This window comes from Anopheles ziemanni, chromosome 3, assembly GCF_943734765.1.
Source record: "Anopheles ziemanni chromosome 3, idAnoZiCoDA_A2_x.2, whole genome shotgun sequence".
Lineage (NCBI taxonomy): Eukaryota > Metazoa > Arthropoda > Insecta > Diptera > Culicidae > Anopheles > Anopheles ziemanni.
Genome location: NC_080706.1, coordinates 25406612 through 25434102, shown reverse-complemented (window position 1 = coordinate 25434102; position 27491 = coordinate 25406612). Strand labels below are relative to the sequence as shown.

At 43.0% G+C, this 27491-nt stretch overlaps 1 protein-coding gene across 1 annotated transcript; it reads right to left on the bottom strand.

The window, feature by feature from the left end:
• Window positions 1–1469: 1469 nt before the first annotated feature.
• On the bottom strand, window positions 1470–26998 carry LOC131284403 (ribosomal protein S6 kinase 2 beta-like). Its single transcript, XM_058313257.1, has 9 exons — window positions 26959–26998; window positions 16938–16981; window positions 4204–4860; window positions 3817–4125; window positions 3575–3736; window positions 3172–3494; window positions 2812–3097; window positions 1927–2502; window positions 1470–1856 (listed from the first exon to the last, which is right to left on the bottom strand). The coding sequence occupies exons 1-9, from the start codon at window positions 26996–26998 to the stop codon at window positions 1512–1514; spliced, it is 2742 nt and encodes a 913-aa protein (XP_058169240.1). The 3' UTR covers window positions 1470–1511.
• Between the last annotated feature and the right edge of the window lie 493 nt (window positions 26999–27491).

Genomic DNA, 27491 nt, shown 5'->3' with positions numbered 1-27491 from the left:
ACTATCCATCACGGCGACTTATAGTTGCAACGACCGAGGGCCAACATCCGGCACTCCAGGTTGCGATGTGCAACACCCGCGTTAGTTGAAGGCTCCCGCCTCACTGTTCCGTCGGTATTCGTTTCCGAGTTTGTTTGTTTGTTTAGATTATCACAATAATTATTTCCCATCTCTAGCTACTAATTTCCAGCCCCAAATTCTTCAAATTCCTACCGACACACCGGTCACATTCAATGGCACGATACAATGTAAATAGTTTGTTTTAAACTGAGCTGACCCGTCGAGCTATTCTGTGCATCTTCCCGACCGATTTCGATTCAATCCACATCCCTTCTGCGACGGTATTTGTATATGATCTTGTATATTTTAAGTGTATATATATATTTAAATGCATTTACGCAAATGTATAGTAATTATTTTAAGGGATTATATATTCTCGTTTTGCTAACGTGCACTGATTTATTGTAAGATTTTCAACCCTGCGCACAGTGTCTCATCTCCCCTATGCTTTGGATACTAACGGGCTGCCGTGCTTGCCTAATTGAAGTATTTTGTGTTTTTTTTTTTTCTTGAGGCAACAACCTGCCCGATAGTTCGTGCACTCGATCGATACCGTACGGTTAACAACTAACACTATCCCTGTCCGTTGAAAGCCACCATTGAACAGTGTACAGCAAAGAGCTCAGTTTCCCTACCTTCATAGATTCGCTACAAAGTGTAATTTGCATTTATTGTTCTGTTCGCCCAATTGTTTGTGTTGTTCCAATTGCTACTAGACTTTTATTATATATATACTACTAAAAATGGGGATTATGGCAGGTTACTTATCAATTAGTTAACCCTTTTCGCGTGGGAAATGATGTAATACTTGGTAAAAAAAACACTTTAAAAAATCTTTTTATAAAACTCAATGAACAACCGCAACACTTCTCTTACACAGTAAAACATCATCAAGAATTAAAAATAAAAACAATGTAAAAGCCACTGGAACCAGGTGTTACAAGCAATAAAATAATGTTACAGCATATCATTAGCAGGGTAGAAGAATTACAGTAAAATACTTCGCCGACAGTAAAGCGTACCTTCATCGACATTGATCGCGAACACGATTCACTTTATAAAAGTGTGTAATGGCTACATTCAGATTTTTCAGTTTGTTCTCCACCATCCTGCAGTAAGTTTGTATACATTTAAAGCGAACGAACCATTGCAATGTCGTGGTGTACGCGATGATTGTTCCAGTGTTATCGTACAATGTGATAAACCATGCTAAACGCCACTGTCGCTAGGATCATGTTTAGTGTCACCATCGACGTAGTACTATTTCAACTAAACCACATTGTTTCTCTTCGTTCCTCATGCAGTAAAGCTATTCTTAAAAACAACAAAAACCACTGTTTTCCCATTCCCACTAATCGCGCGAGACAAAGGTTGGAAGAACAACCATCCCCGGGGGACAGAGAGGGAAACCGCTAACGCAAGGTAATGCGTCCACCACCCAACATACAATATTACGAATGGTTCATCTTATCCATTCGTCTTCGCGCCAGATCGGACATCCCGACCGGGCCCAAGTTTGCCGCCTGGGGAGAGGAAATCGCCCGGAACGTGGCGTGCACCGCTCCCTTGATAGCTTCCGTGTTTTCGTTGGTCATTTTGGCCCCCTGCGCTGCTGGTTCGACTACTACCGGTCGATCACCGTGCTGCGTAGCTGCCGTGCTGTATGCTGGCCGTGGGGCGCATCGTGAAAGCCATGGATGCCGCAGGATCTGAGCGGCGGTGGGACGCCTCGAGGGTACAATATGCAGCATCTGGCGAAGCAGTTCCTTTACTTCCTCCGATATAGTGGGCCATTTCTGGAAAGTTTAAAAAATAACTATTAGACACGCAAAACAATACGACTTGGATATCGTTCACATTACTTACGCCGGTCTCCAAATCCACTTTTCCCGACCCGATACGAGCGAGAATCATGTCTGGCGAATCGTTGGGAGTGCTAGCGAAGGGTGTTTTGCCATCCAGCATAATGTACAGCAGCACCCCGAGCGACCAGATGTCGCAGGCCAGATCGTACCCTTGCTTCTTCAGTACCTCCGGTGCAACAAAGTTGGCCGTGTAGCAGGGCGTCATCAGAAGCCCATTATCGGCCCGCAACTGCTTGGCAAATCCGAGATCGCACAACTTCAACGATTCGGGCGTATGATTGACGGACGCGTACAGTAGATTCGACGGCTTTAGGTCCCGATGTACAACGCCATGTTCGTGCAGATAGGCGACGGCCGATACCACGGTTCGGAGCACAGCACTAGCCTCCTGCTCGGTCATGTAATGGATGGCCAGGATGCGATCGAGCAGCTCACCGCCCTTTAGCAGCTCCATCACCAGGTACACGTAGCTCGTATCCTCATGCACGCCGTACAGTGTAACAATGTTCGGATGGTTACCGTAGCGTAGCAAAATTTCAACCTCCTCTCGGCAATCATGGTAGGATTTGTCGATTATCTGAAAAATAATAGAAAATAATACAGTACGTAAGGCAAGTTGTCAAAGGAAATGCTTTTCATGTTTTGAATTAGTAGCAATACTTAGCAATAATTACAAATTATCTGGAACATGATTTTCAATATTAAATCAACAAATCTTTACCATAAAATGCTAACACACTTTACCATAAATTACTGAGTGGCACTTAAAGAGCACTTGAAATTCCGTAGCGATATAATCAAATTAAAGTATGGGCTGCGATTTGAACAAACACGCCACATTTGTGTTTAGTACAATTTAGTACAAAGGTAAAATTAGGAATCATACCTTCACCGCGTAATGCTTCTTCGTCGTACGATGCTCACACATTCGACAGATGGAAAACGTGCCCCGACCTAACTCCTGCATCAGAAAGTACTCATCGCCGAAGGCGACCGGCTTCACTCCCGGAATTTCGTTCGAAAACGGTGACCTCGAGGCGGGCTGCTGCTGCATCACCATGCTGCTACCGTTGGCAAAGTTTGGCTGCTCGTCCAGCAGCCCCGGCGCGATGAAACTGAACCCACGGAAGATTTCGTGCGCACTGGCACTGACAGGACCACCGGGAGAATCCCTATCGAGAGTGGAGAGAAGAGGCAAAAATCGTTAGCCTTTCTGTACGGAGCCAAATCCAAACGGTTAACATACTTTGGCGATTTGTTCGTATACTCGGAATCGAAGTAGAACGCATCGTCCCGCGACACGGCCGGGATGAACGGTGGCCGAACCTTCTTGCGCTCGAACGCGTCCCAGTCGACGTTGGCAAAGAACTCGTGCCGCTTGATGTCGTCGATGCCGTTCGGGCCAGCCCCGAGCCGATTGAGCGGGTTACGCTTGAAAAGTGCCCGCAGCAGACTCTGCGCTTCCGGGCTCAGGTTTTCCGGCATACCGAGCTTCGTCTTGAGGATTTGGTTCATCGTGTCATTCCGGTTGCTACCGTGGAACGGCAGGTTTCCCGTCAGCATCTCGAACTGCCCGAAACGAAAAAGGGTGAAGGGGTTTATTTGTACCGGTACTGTACTAAAAAGATCGGCCATATGTAGTTCATTACCATAAGCACACCGAACGACCACCAGTCCGCCGCGAACGTGTGTCCTTTTCGGTTCACGACCTCCGGTGCCATGTACTCGACCGTGCCGCAAAAGCTGTACGTTTTCGAACCATCCAGTGGTTGCTTCGATAGGCCAAAGTCCGTTAAAGCTATGTGTCCGTCCTACGAGAGATAAAAATGAAATCGGTATAATTTTTATTGTTGTTCTTGGCCAACCTCCCGCCAAACAGCACCGTCCTTACCTGATCTAGTAAAATATTCTCCGGCTTCAAGTCCCGATAGATTATGCCGATACCGTGCAGGTGGTTCAGGGCGAGTGCCAGCTCCGCCAGGTAAAACTTGACGTCCTCCTCCGTAAACATCACCTCCTTGCTCAGCCGCGTAAACAGATCACCGCCGCGCAGGAAGTCCAGTATGAGGTACAGCTTGCCGGGCGTCTGGAAGGCGTAGTGTAGCTTCACGATGAACGCATGCCCCACATCGGCCAGGATGTTGCGCTCGTTCGTGCTCCGGACGCGATCCTTCACCTTCAGTGTCGCCTTTTTTAATACCTACGAACGGAGAGAATCACAACAAATCAGAACACGTTCTCATCGGGTGAACCGTACGGAACCACCGGAACCACCTACTTTCATGGCATAGAGCGTGCCGGCATCGATGCCGACAATCTTTCGCACCAGAAACACCTTCCCAAACGAGCCCTCGCCGAGAACCTTCAGCAGCTCGAACTGCGACGGGTCAGCCTTCTCGTGGCCCTCGCGGATAATATCCTTGATGTCGATCTCGTGCTCGTCCGATCCATTCCCATTTCCACCTGTATCACCACCGCCAGCCCCATCACCGCGCAGCTGCTGTCCCATATCACCCTCGCCGGCAGCCCCAACTAATCCGCCGCCCATATCCAGATCCATCGCTTCCTCGGCCCCCACAAGCAGCTCCGCTCCGTCGGCCGGCACGCGCTGGTGATGATGATGATGAGGGTGATACTGGTGATGGTGGTATCTTCCCCCACCGTCGGGCAGCTCATCGTCGTCCAGCATCGCCTCCGGTTGCCCGTGCTGCTGCGGATGGTACGTCACCATCCCTTGAATCTGCTGCTGCTGGTGCTGATGGCGGCTGTTGGCGGGCGGATGTTGGTGATGATGATGAGGTGGGTGATGGTACTGCTGTTGATGCTGCTGCTGCTGCTGCTGTTGTTGCACTAGCTCCGTCTGATGTTGCGCCGTAGCTGGCAGCGGATCGTAGGCTTCATCGACCACCATCTCGACATTGTCCTGCGAGGACGTCTGTGAAGTAGCAGGGCAAAGATAGCCGAGTGTAGCGTTTTCCACCCAGCAATGGGCAGTGAGACAAACGGAACACGTGATTAGTTGTGGACTGGTAATTAAAACTACACTAAACTGTGCCAAAACAGAGTACACTCGATGCAAGGCTGCACATGAAACTAAATACTGGATAGGAAAAAAGGGATTCAAAATAGATGCAAGGAAAAGAGCGACTCTACACGACACACACTTAAAACACCAATCGAAAGAGAAAGTAACAACAAACAACTAAAAGAAAGAAGAATAACTATACAAAAATTATACTAAACATTTAACACGTTGACTGCCAGGCGCATTAGCACACTTTTTTTAGTACAATCTGTTTTGATTAAATTTGTTTGTAACATTTATTAAACCGACAGTTTTCGAAGGGTAAGTTAAGACTTATCTTCCGAAAGAGTTTCTTTTTAATATTACTATAGTTTTCATGTTGCATTTTCCTTTATATATAGGGTTAAAACCTTATTAGAACTAATGACAGCTGACTATCAACAATGATAGCCATGCCAGTCAACGTGTTACAGCAACTAACAAGCCTACTTTTCAAGTGTTTTTCCACGCTTAATCGAATCCCACTCCTATACCGTAAAACCCTAATGCTAAGCCCAATGTTTTGTACTGCGATAAAAAAAATCACAATAGCCCACACTTACTGAAATCGTTTAGCGGAGAGTATAAGCGAGGGAAAATGTTCAATATTCATCCGCACACACACACACACACGCGCGCACAAAAGCACACAAAGGCACACCTTGGTTGGCAAAAAGCTACCGAAGGTGTCCGACAAACAATATCAAACATCAAAGCAACACTCGACAGCGCAGCGGAAGGAAGGCAGCCGGATACGGGGCGAAAGAAACTGTACGCCTCCGCAGAAATGTTGCCCGCAAAACGGTATCACCCACTCTTTGCCAGCCAGCCATATACCGCTGGCTCTTCTTGTGGCCGTTCCTCACCAACATGCCACGCTAATGCGAGTCATGCCCGTGCACGGAAGGCTACAGCTTTTACCGTATAGATCCAGCCGGCTTCGAACTCTCGGTGCTTGGTGCACACGCGCAACCGAACGAAACGAGCATGGCTCGTGTTGGTGTGTGCTTGAGACGCATGAAACACCAGGCGCCTCCATTAGCTGCCCGCTGCGCTTCGGATTTCGGGACGCTTACTTGGTGGACGTGCCGGGTGCGTCTCGGGGATGTCGCGAAAAGCTCGGAATTAATGCCACCCATTCCAGCACCATACTACATAGTGTGGAATGTCTAATTTTGGCATAAAGCCGGAGTGGTAAGGTGGGAGACTTTCTTTATGACCTACTTGTTATTATAATACGTTTTACAGGGTCCTTGAAGGCGGTTGACACAATTTTGCTGTTTCAAAATAAGTTCCGGAAGGCAATTTGTTTCACAGAAGGATACTTATTTTCTTTCGCCCATTTTATCATAACAACGGAAATTTTGCGAATTTATTGATTTTCTAACCTCACAGCCGATATTGCCAGACCAAGCAGGAGAAAGTAATCAAATACTAAATATTTATCCGAACGAAATTCCATCCTTCCACGATTGAAAGATGTCTGAAGTTATCTTCATCACTCAGTGTCACAGGTCAATAATGGGACTGTCACACGTACCGAGTTCTCGGAAATCCCTTGCCGCTGGCGTGGTATCATGTCGGGACGCCGTGTCAATGTACTGTCAATTTTGGCACCTCGAAACAAACAAAAAAAAACGGAACGGAAAATGCGTCCGATCACCCTGTAGTAATTCGATCGGCAGTCGGTGCAAAAATCGCAGAATGGCAAATCTCTCACCAACCCGCAACAGGTGCATCAAACCGGGAGCCGAGTAGGGACAGGGAAGGTTTTTTTATTCGGTGTTGATTTTTCGCCCAAAGGAACGTCAGGATCAGTCTATCAGTTTTGTTATGGAAATCTGTTGCAATATGTTTCTTGTTTCCATATTGGTTCTATCTTTTCACTTATCGCCACCAAAAACCCTATAAGTGGGGAACGCGTAATTTTCCCCCCGAAGAATAATACGTCGCAACAGGATCGAACCAAATCCGATTAAAGGCAGCCAGCCCGAACAAAGACCCTCGATCGATGTGTAGAAATCAAAACACCAATCGTATCGTGGAAAAGAATAAGCTCCGAACCGAAGGCAGATACGGAAAAATAACAGCCCTTACGAAATCCGAGGCAAATTTTTCCCTCCGTTCGCTGGGAAACTTTGCCGGAACCCAGAGAAAAAGAAGAAGAAATGTTTAGTAATGAAAAAAGTTCCTTTGCGAAAAGACCAACAGTCTCGCTGAGCATTCGAGGAGGAGAAGAGTTTTCTCGAACGTGGCAAATGAACTCCAAGCCGATTTGTTATCATCCGGGCCCGGGAAGAAATATGACTCGTCTTCTATTTCCATTTGCGAAAAAGTTTTCCCTCCCCGTTCGGCTGATGATGGTGGTGGTGGTGGTGTGGTAGGAAGCGACTAACGGAGCATACAGGCGACACACTTGACAGCCGGTCTTTTCCAGCTCGTTTCCACAACACCCTTCCCTCTGGTTTCCATTTTGCTTTGACGCTTCCGAATTTTCTGAATCCCAAAATCAAACATCGGTGGATCGTGAAGAGGTTGTTTTGGGAGGGAAAGTTCTAAGTCATCAATTCACCCCACCGTTTGGTTGGGCGGAAGAAAAGTGCAAACGTGTTACAATAGCGTGCCCTAATAGAGCCGATACTAAGCTGATGAAGCAAGGGCAGCGTTATGAGATAAATGTAGCAGATAAAAGCGGGTAACCACAAAGTACTCAGATCGTGAAAAAAAGGATACTATTACATGATTCCCGGGGACTAGAATAAAACCAACACCAGTAAGCATAGTGACCGAGCTGAGCGTTTTGTGCTAGCTTTCAGGAGTTTCTTTTTCCCCTGCCGTATTTTTATTTTAAAACCACCCTTTTGCCCACGTGTTCCGTCAACCGAATGTACACACCGACGCCAGGCCGGCGCAGCAATGAATAAAAATCAACCATCGAATATATTATTATCTCCGAAAACTGCAACCGGCCATGGCGGGAGCCGGTCCCTCTAGGGTCGGGGTACTAAAAGGAGGAAAAAAAGAACCGTTTCGGCCAGCATAAATCATTGGTATCCCGCAGCAACCGGAGAAAAATGGTGGGCGTTGCCTTCGCCCTCGAGGATGACGGAGAAAAGTTCATCGAACGGATCGAACGTGGGCTGGCCGTCCTTCCCCGGCACGTCAAGGGCGACATCACGGTTCAGCTGAAGTCAGCTTGAAGTCGACATGCAAATTTTGGACGAAAAATTCCAAACGTGGTTTGCAATTCGAAGGAGAAAGAACGGTAGAAAGTTGTGGAAAATGCAATCCGCTAACGTATTGGCGAAACGAAGTGGGGACATTCTGTACACCCTGGTACCAGAAACGACCCGTCCCGGTGTCGACCACTAAGGACCTTCGGTGGAAAGGCCAACCAATATTGATGGTAATTTTGCAAGCCCTTCGTTTGCGCAAGCAGGTACTGCATGGCGGAGTATATAAAGGGCACAAAACGACCGATGATAATGATCGAGCAGTTCCTGGAGCGTGGGACCAGAATGGGAACCGTACGGCCGAGATTGTGTGTGCCATCGCAAAAATCGAGCCAATCCAACCGTTCACCCTTTTTTCACCGCGCGTTCTTTAAAAGTGTTCCTTTTTATGGACTCGTTAACAACGCACCGTAATGTTGTTCCCTTGTGTGACTTTGCTTTCCCTTCTCTGTTCCCTAATGGTTTCTTTAGCACATTTCAAGGTTGGCTTGTACCATCGCCCGTGCCGGAAGATGCTGCTGTTTTATAATTACAAATTTACCTTTCGCCTAACCCAAACCGAATTACGACAGAAAAACCCAAGTTTAGTACCGAGCTGCTTTTGCTGGCAACCTGTTTCTTCCATTTATTCAACAGGTTCGGGCGCTTCCCTCCGGCGGTGATGTTTGGTTCGGGTTACGCCTGCCTGAAAAGGGCTTTTCGTTCGAGATGTTGTTTGTGTTTTTGCCCCCCCGGTACGATTCCGGCCGGGTCCGTTACGGGACCTTCTTTTCCTCTCAGACACTGCTTGCGAAGGCTCCCCGGCGGTCCCTTATGCCACTCCACCCTCTGTGATCGTTTCCTCTCGTTTCCATCTCGAGCGAAAGGAGGGGCTTTTCGGCACGGGATCATGTCGCCAGTCAAGCTTTTGGTGACGCATTTCCAATCCATTGCACGCTCGGGCACGTTTCGAAACGTTCAGCGAAGGAACTGTGGCGGCATTTTTTGGGGGAGGAGAAAAATAAATATATAATCTTTCCGCAACGTGTTCGATGGGGTTGTGAAATAAAACCATTTTAAAAGGGTTTGCTGCTAGCGGTGCTTCCCTGAAAACTGAAGATGCTATCCTACCGATGGGAAAATGTGGAGGAGGAAAATCCAACACACGTTGGTTTTGTCCATATCCGTCAATCGGGTGAATTTGCTTCCATTTTTTAAATGCGTACCCAAAACATTGTACGATGGAAAATCGAGCGTCACGCTAGCAAATGAAATGGAATATGGTTCTTTACAAGGCGTACTCTCCTGCAAATAAAATCCATCACAGCAGAATGTGAAGTGAAACAAATTACGGTGCAAAGAGGACGAATAACGATGCGAGTCCGAAGAGCAGGATTAATTTCCACGAAGCTATTTTCCACCCACATGAAAACTTCTGAAAAATTACGCGATCCGGTGAAATTTGCGTTTGATGAATCTATGTGTATGTGTGAGTATTTTTGTGAGTTTAAAAAAACATTTTTCAAGGACTTTTCCCAAGGCTTCTCTCAGTATTCTACACGTGCCAACGGCAAGGCAGACCGGAATGTACCCAACACCGCGGAGAACGCGTTTCATTCAGCAAAAGTACAAGGTCTCCGGTGGAGATAATTGTCTTTAAGTTTCCGTTTGAGCAGTGCGGGCAAAGTCCCGGAAGAGACCCTGCTCGTGGGATGTCCTTCGCGGAAAATTTCCACCCGCTGGGAGGAGGGGGAGGAACAACTCCGACCGAATCAATCAAACCGAAATTCCGCGGAAAAAGGGCAACACGCTTTCACCGCCCACCGACCATTTTCCCTCGCGAATGGAATGGAATTTTCAATTCCCTCCCTATCGACTATCGTGCCTGCGCTATGGGTCGAGGAAAACGTTTTCCGCCACTCCTAACCGTTTGCCTCCCCCCTCCCAGTTTGTGTCTTAATGGGAGCATCCGCACCGGTTCGTCTTTGTTAGGAGCTTCAGGTTCAAGTTTAATGACTTTTCAACAACATTGAACCGGTCGCAATATAAATGTTTATCTATGTTTTGAAGCCAAAAAGCCGTACAAATTTACGTTCGAATTAGAAAAAGAAAGTGGAAACTTAGAAAAGAAAAATAAAGATTTCACTCAAAATTTGGTTTGATAGACACCGAGAGAAATTGGTTTGAAAAACAAAAAAAAAATATAAAACGTAGAAAATTTGCCTTTAGAGATAAAAAACTATTTTTCAAATTACCAAAATATTTAATTTCACTTTCCACACTCATTTATTTGTGGGACTTCCCGAACACTTCGTCTTCAACCTAGTTGGTTGCCTTCAACACACGTTGCGAGGAAACTCATTTGTAACCGGAGCCGTTGGAAATGGCAGTGGTGCTGTAACAAGGAGCTACGTAGTCATTTTCACGAAATATTAAACCCAAACATGCGGTAACGGCTATCCCTCTACCAGTGGCAGCCGCGAGAAAATCAGCTTATCAGGCAGGCATGCCGGCAAAATTGATTCAGGTGGTAATCTTCACCCTAAGCCTGGCACGGCAGAAAAGGCGAACGGTTTCGGTTTGCTTTTGGTGATTGCTGTTTGCAAAGTGGGCGCGGGGTTTTACAATGTGTTTTCCACCTCCCTTCGGCGGGGTGGGGTTTGGTTGTATAGGTTTTTTTTTTCTGCCATTGCAAACGGTACCGGCAGGGATAAGGTCGAGAACAGAAGTTTACCGGGAGGTGGAAAGTGACCTTATCAAAAAGGCGGTTTCCTTTCCAGCGCCGAGCTGATTTCACAAACTTTGTGCCGTTCACAAATGTCAGAGTGTGCGTAATTGTTGAAACGGTCGTTTGATAATGTCACCAACGCGCAATGAGGGAGCGATCAACTAACAGCCAGCCTTGTGTTGCAGTCAAGTACGAGTGCGTTTGATTGTTAACTAACCGATAGCGGTTCGTTTGCTTCCAATTCGAAGACTTTTTTAAATAGTTATAAAATGAAGCATCCTTGAAAATGCTATTCAAATATACACAATGCCAATTTCATTACATTTAGGTGTAAATTAATACCTTCATTAATACCATCAGTCGGATTGCTTATTCATCTTAAGGAAATTTATTTTTTTCTTAAAAAATCTGCTTTCCCTATGATGGGCTAAAGATTACAAATACCAGCAACTTTTCTTCCGCCCGAAAGCTTATTTGCTATCTCTCCGGCAAGTACTATTTTATCCCCCGTACTCAACGATGCAAGCTTTGCGGCCCAACGGAAAAGGACGGGCCTTTAGCAAGGACACCCCGTTCACCTTTCGCCGACCGTTTTCCGAGCGTTCGGACGCAGCGAAGAATAATCCTTGCTCGAAACGAACGCTACCGTTGGAGCGAACGGTGGCAATGAATTCCTCTTGATTGCAGCTTAACGAGCGGTAAACCCCATTGGCAAAGGGAGAACGATGCCGCCGAGGCGGCCCCGGAGGAGCGTGTAAATAATGAATCCACGTGCGCGGGGACTTCGGCCGGATCTGGACGGACGCTGAGTTAAAGTTACCCAACTGAGTTTTAGCCTTACGCTTGGAAGCTATGGGGACTTATGCTCGATGGGTTACTTGACATATTTATACTTGCGCCGCGCGAGCAATCATTCAGGCCCTGTATGGCTAACCAAGGGAAACCTCGACGCTGAGACCTATCTATGATGGTTTCGTGCAAATCCGAAACAAACCAAAGTCACGCAAAAGCATTACGCAATTGGAAGTACAGTCAATCCAACCTAAGGTTGGCTCGCATCCCTGGCAAAGGTCGTTATTTTCAACAAATGTTGTACTGCACTTACTTGATTGGAGCCAAGCAGTCTTTAAACGTGTAAGATACAGATACAAAGCGACGCGACTTTCGATCGCTTGCCTTGGCGAAAGTCATCAACTACTTTACTTCAACATAAAAAGCTGCACCTATATTATTGACCATGTTTTAGCAATCATCAACTGAGACAGAATTTGAAAAAAAGTTGCGTAATGTTATACACTCATAGTAAAAACTAGCAGCCCAAACGGAAAACGTGGCGCGGACGAAAGCAACAAGTCACAACGGAGTTGGAATATGAAATGGCAAATGAAACCAAGCATAACTCTAAATCAATGGCAGTCCTTCAAGCTTTACTACGAAAGAGTGGCGCTTTTCTACGGGGTGCTATTAACATTTAGCTTACGAGCATTCAAGAAAGAAACAATAACAAAGGGTGCTAGCAAAATGTTAAAAACTTTAAATGTCATGTCCCACGCCGAATTCAATTCTTGATTCTGTTTGTGTTATCAAATGCACGTGTACCTGGTTGGTAAAGTGTTTAGAAATATGTGAGGTATTAAAAGGGAAAATATGTGAGCATAATATTGTGTTTAATTTTTAACAAATTTATGATAATCATTGTTTGATCGGTCGTGACAAAAATCTATAATCCACCATCCATCTTATCAGTGACGCATAAAAGAATACGGAGCTAATTAGTGCCGTTCCTTTGCTATCCTAAACTCTCTATCTTTACTTCCACTATCCGACGCCTGAACGAAACGCTTCCAGCAGTCAGCAGCTGCAACGGATGGGCGTTTCCTCCTGTTCCAACCCAAGCCCCACTGAACCACCGCTTAATTAATCTCCAACGTCTGATTGGCACTCACATCACAATACGATCCTTTCCCGACCAACGTCAGCCCACCGACCGATAGTTACGTTCACGACAAAGCGTACTTCAGCTGCCCGGTGAGGCGTATTACAAAGTTCACCATGAACCTCGAAGCCCACGCAAACTACCGTCCATCCGTCGAGCGAGAGTCCGTAGCTTGGCAACTCGAAAGGAAGAAATGAGGAATACGATGATAACCATGGATTACCGTTGGATTTAGCACTCTACGTAACGTCTCGCTTATCGGGACGACACTTAGTTTTGATTCAACTATCACTCACTAGACTTTTTTGCGAAAGATCTTTCGAATGGAGTTTTCGTGTACACACAATAAGTTTAAGCACTGCAGATGTTGTTTAACATTTGTTTGATTCCTGTTGTTTAACACGTTGACTGCCAAGCGTTTTTAGCACACGTTTTTAGAACAATCTTTTTTACTAAAATTTGTTTACAACCTTCATTCAATCGACGGTTTTTGAAGGCTAAAAAACTTAACTTCCCAAAGAATTGATATTAAAAAAAATACTATAATTTAAAAGTTACATAGGGTAACTGTACCAATAGTGGTGCATTTAGTACTGTAAATATCAATTAGGTGTAATTTATGAGTGTTAAGAACACAATATTCTACATATTTGAATCAATTATGATCGAAACATGCCTTTTCTTCTGAAAAACATCTATTTTCACCGTAAACTATACAAAATACACGAAAAAAAGCGTATTTTTCTTTCTAGTCGGTTGCTCCTATTATGGTGGAATGGTTCCTATAGTTGTGGTATCGTGTTCCTATAGTGGTGGTAGTACGAAAAACTTGAATATATTTTGACTATAACTTATTTTTGAAGCATTTTTAAAACAGGACGGTAAAATACTCCTTGACCAATGCGTTGTCATTGAAAAGACTGTATTGTTTTACCGAAATATGTCCAATTTTAATTCATAAAAAATGCTCTGAATATTACAGCTAAAACGACAGTAGGAGCTCGTATATGCTTTATAGCGTATCCTTCGCCCGCTTTCTTTTTTCTTTCCTCTCCTTCTTCTGCTGAGCCTTCTCTCCAGTTTCGCTTTGTTTATTTTGCAGAAACAGAATAAAATCACTAAATTTACCTGATTATATTGGCCAAAACCGTAATAAAACTAAAATATACTTGTGAAAAAATCTATGGCTACTATAGGAACAACTTGGGTTTTTGTGCCTATAGTGGCACTATAGTAAAAACTATAAAAATATAATAAAATTATGCTAAAATGCACTAAGTTCGTATAAATCAATTATATTTGAGTATGTAAGTAGCGAAATCATATCGTTTTAATGATTTTGTAGTGATTTATAGCCTTAAGGAAATCATGATATAAGAATCTATAACCTTAAGGAATGCAGCATGTTGGGACAACCTGTTTAGAAAATATGAATTTTGGAGCTTATATATTACGGAATGAGATGGTTCATCTTTTTAACACTCCGCAGAAGATCAAAGAACATTTCATAGAAGAACAAATAACTCCATTGTATATATATCGGCGTAGAGCTAGGATTTTATTCCACTACAACCACTATTGGTACTAGCTCCACTATGGGTGCACTTACCCTATTCATTTATTTATGGGACAAAAACTTTTTAGAACGAATGACAACTGGTTATCACAAATGATAGCCACGGCAGACAACGTGTTAATAAAATCATCTACATTTTACGTTTCGTACGATCTGTACACTTTACAAAAAAACACATCACATAAAAAAAGGACAAAATCTTTTCTAAACAAACCAAATAATGGGTACGAGTTTCTGTACTTTTTACCGTAAATAAAATCATTAGAATCAATTTCAGGGTTTTCAATAATATTAATCCAAATTTAGACTCATGCACAGTACTAATGAAAATAACCATCTACCCTGGTGTATGTACTATGCATCGCTGACCACTACTGTAATCCAATGACAGCGACATATATCAAGGTGTATTCATCAAACGTTTACGAAGGAAGCCACGCTTACAATCAAATATCCTAAAATAGAAAGTTATCCCCAAAACTGGATTTCAACCGGTGCTTGCTGGAAGTGTTTCAAATAAAGCTTTGTCGGAAAGTATGAAAGCATTATTTTTACATAAGCGTAAAACCATAACTCTCAAGTAAAGAGTAAGAAACCGACCTTCTTTCTCCGCCCTTTCTTAACCAAACATCGCCGGGACGTCAAGCTAGTTGAAAATATATTTTAAAAATCCGTTTAGACGTAACGGACGTAAAATGACAAATAACACCAGCTTAGACGGACAAAAGAAAGAGAAATAAAAATAACCATCCCCACCAGCAACGTGCATCGTATGCACTGTATGCACATTTGCTGGAGGAAATGTAATTGGCAAACACCGACCAAAGTGACCAAGCTGGCGGTTACTCCCGAAGGGAACATAAATGTAGGTCGAATGAAAATAAATCCACATGTGACAAACAAAAAACCCAACACAAACCAGGGCACTGACGGAGGGGCTCATGGTGCTATAATGGTTCGATGAGTGCACTGATTGCAGGAGCACAACCCGTCGGGACAGTGGGAATAGGTCTCTGGCTGGAGTTCATCAGTAACTGTCTGGCTGCATATCGACGTGCAATTTGCCATGGGCAACATTCAGCGTACAGTTTTAGGTTGCGGAAAGAAACGAGGTAAAATTGATGTGCGATTTATTGCCGTGCGTTTCGTTTGATCAGTTCTCGCACGGCAATAATTGGAAACATTGAAATGATTGAAATGAAAGATATAAAACCAACCAACCATGTGTTTGTTATGTAATGACTGATTGCACTTTTGACGAGCGCTACCAGATTGCCCACTGGGTTTCAATATTTGAAGCGATTCTTTGCTTGACATAATTCTTAAGCCTTCAGATAAGATAAAATTTTGCGACGCTACTTGCGATAATATAAAAAGAAGTCTAGAATGTCATCATCTAAAAATATGCATAAGACTACGGAGCTGATAAAACGATTTACCGATTACACATCGATCGTATCGAGGTATCTCAAGTCAACATTACACAAATGCACGCGCATTTCAATAAGGCTGTGTGGAAATCTTCCCTAGTAAGATATGTTCTGCCTCTGATATCGTCTCCTCGTTTAACGTTTGGTTTAATGAAACCACATCGGATTAGAGTTCGTGGTATGATTTTTTTATGTTATTTTATACTTACGCCAAGTTACAAGTGCTATATTTGTCTAATGTAAACACACACAGTATTAATCTACGATACAACGAATTGTTTACATAAAACACACCATGCCAAATGAAAATTTTATTTAAAATAACGATAACGTAGTTCAAATTTTAAGCTTCAACATAAAGTATGAAGGACATCGGCATGATCTACAAAAAAATCAGTTCGAAACGATATTTCATTTGTTGTGTATTTCAGTGAACTAACATGCAGCTGCAGTTGAACATACAATGAAGTAATATGACACATATAAAGGAAAAATCTATGGAACAACAAAGAAAGAGTGATAAATGGGTTCGGTGCACAATAACATGACATGAAGAATGAGAAACAATATGATCGAAACAAGAAAAAGAAACAGCAAACAATTACGATATAGAGAAGTTCAGCGATCGCACGAGCATCCATGACAAAAAAGGGTAGATAAACAATTAAGGAATTATATTATCAAAAGTGACACATAGAGGACACAACTTCATTCCGTTTTGCATTCCAGACTTTCCAGAGATAGTTACGTTGCAATAAATTCAAAACTAAGAACAGCCATGTATTTGCGAGATTTCTATAGTTTTGAACACTTTTGCTTGCGCAACATTGAACGATTTAAGATGCGGGGCAATTTTGGGTATGAGAAAGATCTTCACATTTGCTTCAAATGGTTCTAATCGTTTTCCAATGACTCGAGTAATCGTCGTTTTGTTACCTCGCAAAAGGCAGTACAGAAACGGAAAAAATGCAACAAACTTAGAGAACGAATATAAGTTTTAAAAAATTGCATTTGATATTTGAGAGACGAAGAAACAATCGTCGTCCCGTATTGTGGGCTTACGTACTGAAACAATCCGGAGCCCTGAAATCGAGTTAGACACTCCGTGCGCTGGAAGAAGAAAAAAATCACACGAAACAGAAACAGTTTAAGAACGATAGACGGGAGAAAATTGATGCGATAAAATCGAAAGTAGTATGTGGCGAACGATAGAATGAATACGAATACGAGAAAACAAAACTTTGGACGAAGGTGGAAAAACTGGCAGTAAAAAAAACTAAAGAGTGATAACGCCGTTGTTGTAAACACAAAACAGTTGAAACAGGACACAGAGCAGCAGCAGAAAAAGGACACGAAGCACGGAAAAGGTAAACAATGAATATCGACATATGTTTGCTTGCAAATTTGTTTGTTTCTGAATCAAATGAAAACTAGCATAAAACATGACAGCATCACAGGCAGGTTCAACGACTCTACGGTCCAAAGGAAAGTAAAAGTTTACCACAACAGATCATAACTAGAGCTGGCCCATTGATGACGAAAAAAAATAGGAAATTAAACTAGGGAGAATGAGATTTAAAAAATTTAAAATTGACACCGCTGCTGTTGTTGCAATAATAGACCTACAGAGTTATAATGCATAAAAGAAGATTATTATCGCCCAAAATGATAAAAAAAACCTTTCAATCAATCAACAAAACAGTAAATCAATCGCTTCAAGATGGAAACTCCTTTGGTTTGTCGAAAATAAAAACTCAATTTTTAATAATATTCCGATGCCACTTACATTACGATGTATTACAATTTCAATCATTTTAATTAGTTTGTATAACTTTTTCTCTAGTTTATTTTGTAGAATTTAATCAGGCTACATTCACTTACAAAACAGCATGAACAAACTCTTTGCAGGTAATAACATTTCGAGCACCTCAACTCAACGACGTCTCGAAAAATGTGAGAAAGATAAAAACTTTTTTACCACCCCACTGTGACCGTGTGGCCGGCCTGGGGGAGGAAAATATTTCATCACTTAGCCACCACCGGTTCGACCTACCTTTGGGACGACGAACCAACAACAACCTTAGGATGGTGAAATAATACACGTTATAGTGTGCAATGAGTGGCAAAAGTTTTTCCTTTCCATGGAAAGTTTCACAACCCTGTTTTTGCTCTATACAGGCTGAGTCAATTTGATTTTCTGTGATGCGATGGGCACCGTACGTGCTCAAAAAGAAGAAAAACAATCAAAAACTGTAACGTTGTATGAGGAAAGTTGAGAAAAGGAATTTTAAAGAACTAAAAGAAAAAACCAAAACTGAACAGTCACGAAAAGAAAATAATATGCTAATTTTCAATCCATTCCATAATGTTCGAATCGATTCAAGTATGACTCAAAGCGAATATTTCGGCAAAAGAATAAACTACATTTGTTAACAGTTCTTTTGCCAACTTTTTCGGCCGTTACCAACAACCGTACAAGATTCAAGGAAAGGGAATAGAAATTGCCCCGTCTTGAAAACATTGCATTTAAGATTAGTTTAGAAAATATTACATTGCCCAGTTCAATAATGCAGCCTTCTCTTCCACCATGTTAGCCAATTAATAGTGATAAAAAAGTATCGAATCCAATATCGAATTTCAACACTGGTATCAAAATAAGGATGCACTGTCTTTTCTAGTGAAGTGATTTTTAATATTACCAATTTCTACATGATTATTGTATTGTAGACTTTCGGGGTCTAAAACGATTTATAAAGGGCTTTATGTTGCACTAATGGCGTACCGACGCATTTGGCACATCGGAAGGATGCATCATAAAAGAAAAAACTATGCACTATGGAAATGTGTTTCCAAACAAGCATTGCGGGACTATGATTAAAATGCCACAAAGCCACAAGCCCAACCACCAAATGAAGCCGGCAGTCCTGCTGCCTCACATTTATGCTAATTCACACTACAACAACACACTAAGCCTTTAATGGACTGCTGATTGAGGCCAAGCCAACACAAGAGGTTTTAGATATTTTGACAGAACAGATGTCAAAAAGTGCTTTTGAAAATTAGAACCCACAGGTATGTTGCAGCAAACAAGAATGGAATTATAAAGGAAATCAAGTGTATGTAATGTACACGTGCTACAAATTCTAATAACATCCTACGTTAAACCAGCCTTAAAATTATCACATTCAACTGACCCATCACACCGTTTGAAAGTCACATGTAGCGCTGTGGCCAACAAACAATTGATCCCTGGGGAATTACTTCCCATTCAATGAAGTACCAAAACCAACCAACAGTATAAAAATATCAAAACGGTAACACAAAACCTCGAACAATCCCTCACCGATGCTTCCAAGCCACGCTATGTTGGTCTCTGATTTTTCCAAAATGGACCGTGCTTAAATCGACAGTGTAAATCTCATTCTACTATAACGTGTTCCCCCAAAGGGACCTACTTCATCAGAACGTCCTCGGACACGGGGCGGTTTAAAGGACCTTACCGCAATTTGCCACCACAACGTGTTGCCGGTCCCATTACCATTAACGAGGTGGTTAATTAATTCAATAACATTTTGCGACAGCGCCGGATTTGGCTTTTTATTGCTCCACGTTAGTGGTCCTCCTTTTTTTCGTTTTTTTTTTTTGTTGTTGTTTGGTGAAATGCGACAGCGAAAATAAACATACAAACGAAGAAGAAACTTTGACCCAACTGCATCAAAACGAAACCACCACAGTGTTTATTTTTAATTTATCTAGTTTGGCCCTTTAATTCAGCTCAACCCACCAGTGCGCGCACGATTTGCGTGCTGAACGTTACTTAATATTCGTTCATGATGGGCATCTGGGGATGGTACGAACGGGCCCTCCCCAGCAAGGAGAACGTTCCCTTAGCGGAACGAGGCAAAATGGAAGTGGAAAACAAATGCAGGAAAAAAAGGAGCGTCCTTTAGGTTTGGCGTCCATCGTGTGCACACGCTTGTTTACAAACACACGTAGATAAAATACCCCGGGAAACCTACTGGGAATTCATTCATTTTGTTTGATGTTTGACGAAGAGGCCAACACAGTTTGAGGCGGATTAGAATGAAAGTGGCGGCAAAGTAAGGGCAGAAGCGGTAATTTTTGCCACCTATATGATTAGCCACGGATCCGAGGGATTATTTGCCCGGACCCATCGCCGGAAACCGCAAGCCCTAGGTTCAAAGGGCCCTTGGATGCGGCTTTGGTTCGGCATATCAATGGCTAAATTGGATTAGCATGGACCCTTCGAAGGTACCACCCAGTGTCGGCCCTTGAACCTGAACGCTAAATTTGGCACCCGAATGAAACATCAAACAACCTTCCTGCCAGCGTCAAGTTTACCAGCTCGATCGTTCTTCCGACTCGGTCGCGGCTAAACTCCGGTAGATAATCATTCAACCATCCAGCTAGCATGATACAAGATGAAAAATAAAACATCCCAAAGCATCCGACGTTCCCCCCACTCCCCCCCGGCCGAGGTTTAATCGAGTCGATCCGGGTTTGCACACCAGCACAGAGCAGCGGCCGGTGTTTATTTGGCCACAGCATTATCATAACCAGCAACATAAACAAGCATCGAGCGGTGTATGTGTGTGTGTGTGTGTTTTCCGGAGGGGGTTGTTAATTTTGAAAACCTGTTAACCTTCTCCCGGGGTCCCAAAGGCTCGAAGGTATCGCGTATCGCTCTCGGTAGGTCGTGCGTGACCGTTCGACCAACGTTCGACGACACAAACGCGCGCCGGAGCTGAAGGTGTTAGACTTGATGCAAAACCGGCTCCGGATGACGGGTGATATTTAGATTCACTCGCCATTTATTGCCGGGATGTCATCGGCAACGGGGAGGTTAACAAAAAAAAAAAGTTTTATCACACAATGTCAATAGAAGAAACCTGTTCCGTTGCCGCGACGGCCATTCGTAGCATTACGGGGGTTAGGCCACTCTGGAAAACCCAAATGTAGCCCATAACCTCAAAAAATGTTATTCCGTAAGATTGTTCAATGTTGGAAAATTAGCTGAACAACAAATCGTTCAGTTTCAGTAACATAATTCGTACAAGCTTTAAAACCTATCATTTTGAGCTTATTTGTCCTAAACATTTTGCATTTTCTAAATTGTCAGCAATCTACTGTTTGAAAATCCCCCAAAAAGATTGTGCCTGTGATTAAATAATTACAAGCTTCTACATAGCAATGTTCCACAAGAGAGTGAGAGTTAAGAGAAGAACTAACCTTGTTAGACACCGATAAATGTCAGTAGATTGAAGCGATATAGCACAAGCTTTGATAATCTCTGCTCGATCTGCCAAGTCACTCTTTGACATGGATACTTTTCATCATCTTCCCGAATCAGGTTAATCTACGGCCCACCAGCAAGCAAACATTCAGCCTGCTCCAAAGAATCCAAGATCAGATCGAAGGTTAGCTCGGTTGATCCTCCAAGACTGTGTTTGACATTTGACCTGCTACTACAAATCAGACGAAAGCCGACTCTTTCGGACGAAGCGGGCAACGTCTCCTTGGAGTACGATAACCCGTATCCAGTATCTTACGACGACGAGCGAGGACGGTGGAAGGTGCTCTTGGAACATTGACTTGACCTTTGGTGTGGTGGAGTGAAGCTTAAACATCCTCCTCCTACTTACTCTCCTCCAAGAAGACAGAACGAAAGGGAGTCGACTTCGCGACAGAGCGTCACCCACCAAACATTGGACACCCGGACCGACGTCGAGAGTAGAACAAAGTCTTCTCCCATTCCGGATAATCTCAATTGCCCGCGTCGGGAGGGTACTTGAACCGAACGTAACGTCACTGCCGTCGTCTTCGCTTGGGAGGGAGGGGGGATCATCCGGGACCAGTATCATTTTGCCGCGCAAGTGTTTGCTTCCTCTGACCGATATGGAAGAGAGGGCGGTCTGGCGACACGTTGGAGTTCAAATGTGACTCAATTAGAGGACCTCCAGCAGAAAAACTGGCTGTGCTCCACCATCGCGGTTACACCGGCGGATCGAATTAATGATCCTAATCGAGAGTGGACTGGTCGACTGCCACGTTCCAGGCACGTTGTCCGCCAGCGCCGAAGGGCTACAGGCACAGTGACTGTCAGTGTTGCAACAAATTCCAATTACACTGTCGCTTTTCATTAACCAGCGATGCCATTCCGTAAACGGGCTCCGCTTTTCGGGGATAAGGGATTTTTGCCGAATTTCCAACCGGCTCCGCTTGGGCCCAACCCGGGTTGGCATAAACAAAAAGCGGGGACCCTAAAGACCGCAAAGATGTAATTGCTAATAATGTGCCACAATTACGTGGCACCGGCGCAAGTATAGCCCACGCAATAAGCAGACGCGGTACGCGGGCGATTAAAGGAGGGATTCGGTGGAAATCATTGACATAGATCCCTTCGGCGTTGTGAACCCTGTTTGGAGAATAGTGAAGATATTTCTTCATTCACTGAGGGAGGAGCCCGGAACTGCCTCGCCGATGGAACTGCGCGGAGCAATTTGGAACCGTTTTGTGGACCATCGGGAAATGCTTTAATGAATCCAATTAACGCAATTGTTTCAAACATTGTACACCGTAGTGGGTACATGATGAAGCAATGTTAAACATCACCTACATAATATGCCAAGATTGTAACAAAAAACCCCTCCTTGGACAGTTGAATAGGAAATATATGTTTCCTTGAGGAGAATTTACAAAGAGCAAGGATATTAGTATGGAAACTTAGTAAGAATAAACCCATGCTTATCTTTATATACAGAAAATTCTTGTGTCATGGTGTTAGTGTTTAAACTCTTTCTAAGCTACAAAAGCATTTTTGTTCCAACTTTGCACACATATTCGTTATTCGTGACGATGTTTGATGTTTTTAACTATATTTTACATTTACATTAGGAAATTACATTCTTTTTAATTAATAACGAATTTCTATGTTCATATATTTTGTAAGTTCAACTATCAAATATAAACAGTTCTGCTTTGTGGTTGAGTACGGTGTATAAGGTGGTGAATTTATTTCGAACAAATCGTTTCATTTTAATAACTAGATAATGACAAAAATAATTATTACAAAAGTTAACCAAGTCCGCTGGTTTAGGTATAAGATAACAAACTTCGTTGGGTCGATTTAGATTGTACCACACATTCTCTACGTTCATGATGTTCATAAAAATGTAATCACGTTTCCCGCCCCTGTTTTTTTTTTTATTCTAACTATAGTTCACAATAGTCTTATTAAAAGCATCAAACGTGACTCTTCGGGTACGTGATGGCTTATCAAATTAGGCTTTGCGGGTGATCATGTTAAATAATTTAAAACATTTTCTCTGCCCACTTTCTTTCCCGTGCAAAGTTAATAAAACCCAAGCTGCTGGTTCGTTAAACATCCTCTACACCAGTAGCTCGCTCGGGTGTTGGAGTATTTTAATCAACTCAACTTAGATAAACTAATTTACATCCGAACTTGGGGCTTGAGCGATGAAAAAAGAAGCGTACGAATTGGAAATGGAAACAAATGACTATACTCAGACGCGCGCTTTTCCCCATCCCTTTGGCCAACCGTCCGCCTACGAGCAAACTTTACGTAGCGCATAATATCTGATGTTCAACAGATACTCGTGCGGTGCAAGCTCGCCGACAGATGGAGGGCATCATAGACGAGCTCTCGAAGGGGGTACGTACGGCCCCCATAAGCTCTCCACCGGAAGCAGGCCGAACACTGTATACGGTGGAGGACAACTGTATACGGTGAATGAAAAATGAGGTCCCGTTATTGGATCATGTCAATTTGGCAATTCTCCATATTGGTCGGCGGGGAAGCCGCCTACATGTTCAGGAGACGCTTCCCTTCCACCACAAGGATTGTCATCAAATTGTCTAAGGAGGGAGCTAGGGAAATGGAGCGGGGTGTAAGGAAAGCTGGCTGTTATCGATCCAGCACGTCGTATGTGATGAGAAAATCTGCCAGATGATAGAAATATCTCCGCAGATAATTTATATTGATTTGAACAATCGTGATTTAATAGCATTAGCTTTTTTCTTCTGTTCATATTTATCATCAATTACTTTTATAAAAGAGGGTAAACGAAATTACTTTTGAACATAAAAGTCACTATTTATGACAAAATAAGCAAATTCATTAGAGCAAATTGTTTTTTTTTAATGAAATAAAGTACATTTTTCGCCAATACGAGTCTGCGGGAAAAAAAAATCATTATAATTGTACAACTAAAGCCCACAAATGATTCGTAAAGTTTATAAATACCTACATTATTGTGATATGGATCTTTAAAAAATGTAAAGTGGATGATGGATCTCTTTAAAAATGTAAAGTCAAACTAAACTGTAATACGATACGTTACTAGACGAAAATCTTCAGGATAATCACAACTAAAAGACTACGTTTGAAAGGGGACCCATTGGATACATTGACGAAAATCCAACCCGGTTCAGGACAAGTTTAGTTGCCAAAGGAAGCTGCCAAACATCAACTGTTTTTATTACGCTCCCATAAACGTGGAAAGACTCATTCAACAACCAAGCCGTGCCTTACGCTCGTCCTTACCAGGGGAAAAGGAAAAGAATGAAAAATGCGTGATGCCATCCTCGCACTAGAGCGAACGTTCTCAGAATAGAAGAGCCTCCAGGCGCAAAGGCTGAATCTAAATAGCTGAAGCCTGATGTACCGAGAATTTGCAGGAAATTATGTATTTTCAATCTATCCTTCTTCTCCTCATTTTGTCTGCTCTCGCAGATGATGGAAGCGAAACATTTAAATTATACTATTTAATATTGTTCGGCAAATACCTTCACGCTGCGCTGGGACTTGATGGACGTTGATTGAACGTACAGTAATGAGAAGAAGCTTAACTCCCGGAAGCTATTCATGGTTCGTTTATAGAACAGGGTTCTAGGAAGATATTTTCTATCCGAACGAAACCCTAACGGGAATCTTGTATCCAAATTTTCCTTCGACAATTACGAAAATGGCAACGGTATCAAGTTGTTTATTTAAACATGGATCCTTGCCGACACAAGGATCTAGTTTTCAATAAGATATCCTTACACCGGATAAACATTTCTAGGGTTGTAAAGGGTAAAATCGGATTCTGAAGGTATATGCAAAGCAAGTCTTGTGGAAGAACCCAAGCAAAGCAAAGTCTTGTGAAAGGACTAACAATCTCCTACGCTCAGCCTTTCGTTTCCCTCGATTCCATCAGTGTCTTGGGTAGCTTTCTGAACATGCAGCTACCTCGATTCAAGTGGGTTCAGTATGCAACCTGCACACATTATTACATTACACCGACTCCGATGCAATGCAGGGGATGCTGAAGGTTACGGCCGATGGTACAATCAGTGCTCACCATCGGCCAACTCTGGAACACGCAAATAGTTTCCCTCGCTCGCAAAGTGTATTCACATGTATCGATTTCTTGCCCCGACTTGGCCCCTTCCGGCACTTCGATTGCTTCGGGCGTTCCGGTAATTAAATTTGAAACAATAAATCGACTTTCTTCGTCACACTCAAAGGGTTAAGCAAACCTGCCCACGAATGTTGACTTCAGTGCCTAATGGACAAACCGCTGTCGGGACTTTGAGAAGGGTTTCCATTCCCATGGGGGAAGTTCAAACATTCCCTCGTTGAGTTACGTACGGGGCGCGCACATTATCAGCAACAGTGCGTGGGACTGCACGGAAATCAATAATCGATTCCCCAAATGGCCACCCGGGGCTTCCTCCGGGCGTTCGGACGTGAAGATGCGTCGAAACTAAAGCAAATGCCCTTTCCCACACAAACACGACTGCAGTGAATTGTTGAAAAACGAGCAGTTTTTCTTTTATTATTTAAAAATACTTGTTGCTATAATTTGGCATCGAATTATAAGAATATAAGCTTACAGTAAATCGACAAACAACTAAGACTTCTGCAATTGATTTCTCTGCATAACCAATTAAACCGAAACGTGTCAAAAGTTAGACTGTGTGCTCGACCGCAGATAGCAAAGGATTAATTACATAACTTTTCGTGAAACCATCTCGGCGGGAAACGAAAGATAGTGTTGCCAACTTTTCCCCTACGGCCAAATGGGCGGCACATGGTACGAACGTGCTCATTTCATGGAATCACAAGGAAGCAACATGTTTTCCACAACTAGTTTGTCACACGCAAAGGTGGTTTTGGGGAAATTGGTAATTTATTTATTGGCAGTAAAGTTAACTTCAAAACTTTTAATTAGTACCATGTTTGTCACTCAATACACACAAATGTTGGTCTTCTTTTTAATTAAAAGCTGTATTTTATAGACCAATTATAGCATATGTTTTGCAATTTCAATTTTTTTTTAGAAAGCATATGAATAGCGTAGCGTTTCCACTACGGCGTGATGAAAAAGGTGTTTATTGGACAACATACAAAATGCTGATAATCGAACATATTTTAAAACAACAACTGAAAAAATAAACATTTTGTATAATTCATTTGACAACTTAACCATGTTTTTTTACTGACCAGATTCACAGTTACATAACTGCAAAGAAGCTACACCCAACATCACCCTGCGGTATGAAAAGTTACGATACATGAAATCGATATAACTGATAAGATAACAAGAGATAAATACGGGCGAAAACTAAACGAGAAAGTGGCGCATTTTGTGCCGTCCCGGACAATATGGACACCACGTGAAAAATATTGGATTATAATGTTTTACTAATTTGTATTCGATTCAGATATATTAAAGCCGTATGTTTGTACATTCGATGCTTAGGGGAAAGAAAAAGCTTACTGAGCGAATTCAATCGAGCCATTACGGAAACGGATAGCAATTAACAACAACAGCACAGATTAGAACCGAATATTTTGCAAAATATTTTTCATCCAAAAAATGATACAAGCTAAACGAAACTGTGTGGTCGGGGAAAAGGGGGTATATTTTGTTTGTAAATTAAAGGATTACCGAAAGGATTGTTTTTGGAAGGATTCAGAGAAGTTATACTTAGTAACCGAAAGATAACTCTAAACATGTGATGCAAGCAGTAATTGCGAAACAACCACAAATCATACGTACCTCGATACCGACGATATTGATTGGGACTTTCTCTCTCCATGGATCGATCGAGTTTGCTAGCGGCATTCTCCAGCTTCGCAGCGTAATTGGAAGGGAAATCCTTCAACGGCGGGGTGCGATGCGTTTTGCGTTTGTTTCGGCCTGCGAATCAGTTTGCAGGTTCCAGCTGTTTGTTCCTTACGACGATGACTTTGTTTGTCTCGGTTTGTCTTATGTTTCCGCGTTACTGAACCGATGCCGTTGTCACCCAATTAGCGTAACACACTGCCATTCGCGGGGGCACCATTGAAACTTTCGTAAGCTGCAGTAACCTAGAGATGCCCTATTTTCGAAGGTTACAGGCACTGGCCTCGGACACTATTCCTGGGAATCCCGTACCAGGTGGAGCATCCCAGTGATACGCTTGCTCCGGCTACCAATAGACAAACACACACAGCCACACAGGCAAGCACACGTAATTGTGCGGTACTTCAGGTTCAGCAGACCCGCAGGATATAACGTTGGCCGGCGGGCGGTTGAAGCTGCTCTGCAGT

Bases quoted from the DNA above. Each gene is read 5' to 3' on its own strand.
- LOC131284403 (XM_058313257.1), bottom strand. From the start codon at position 26,998: ATGGAGAGAGAAAGTCCCAATCAATATCGTCGGTATCGAG. The intron at 4,861-16,937 runs GTACGTAAGCCC...GCTACTTCACAG, and splicing joins CAGGGCTCCGGATTGTTTCA to ACGTCCTCGCAGGACAATGT. The intron at 1,857-1,926 runs GTAAGTAATGTG...TAAACTTTCCAG, and splicing joins AAGTGGATTTGGAGACCGGC to AAATGGCCCACTATATCGGA.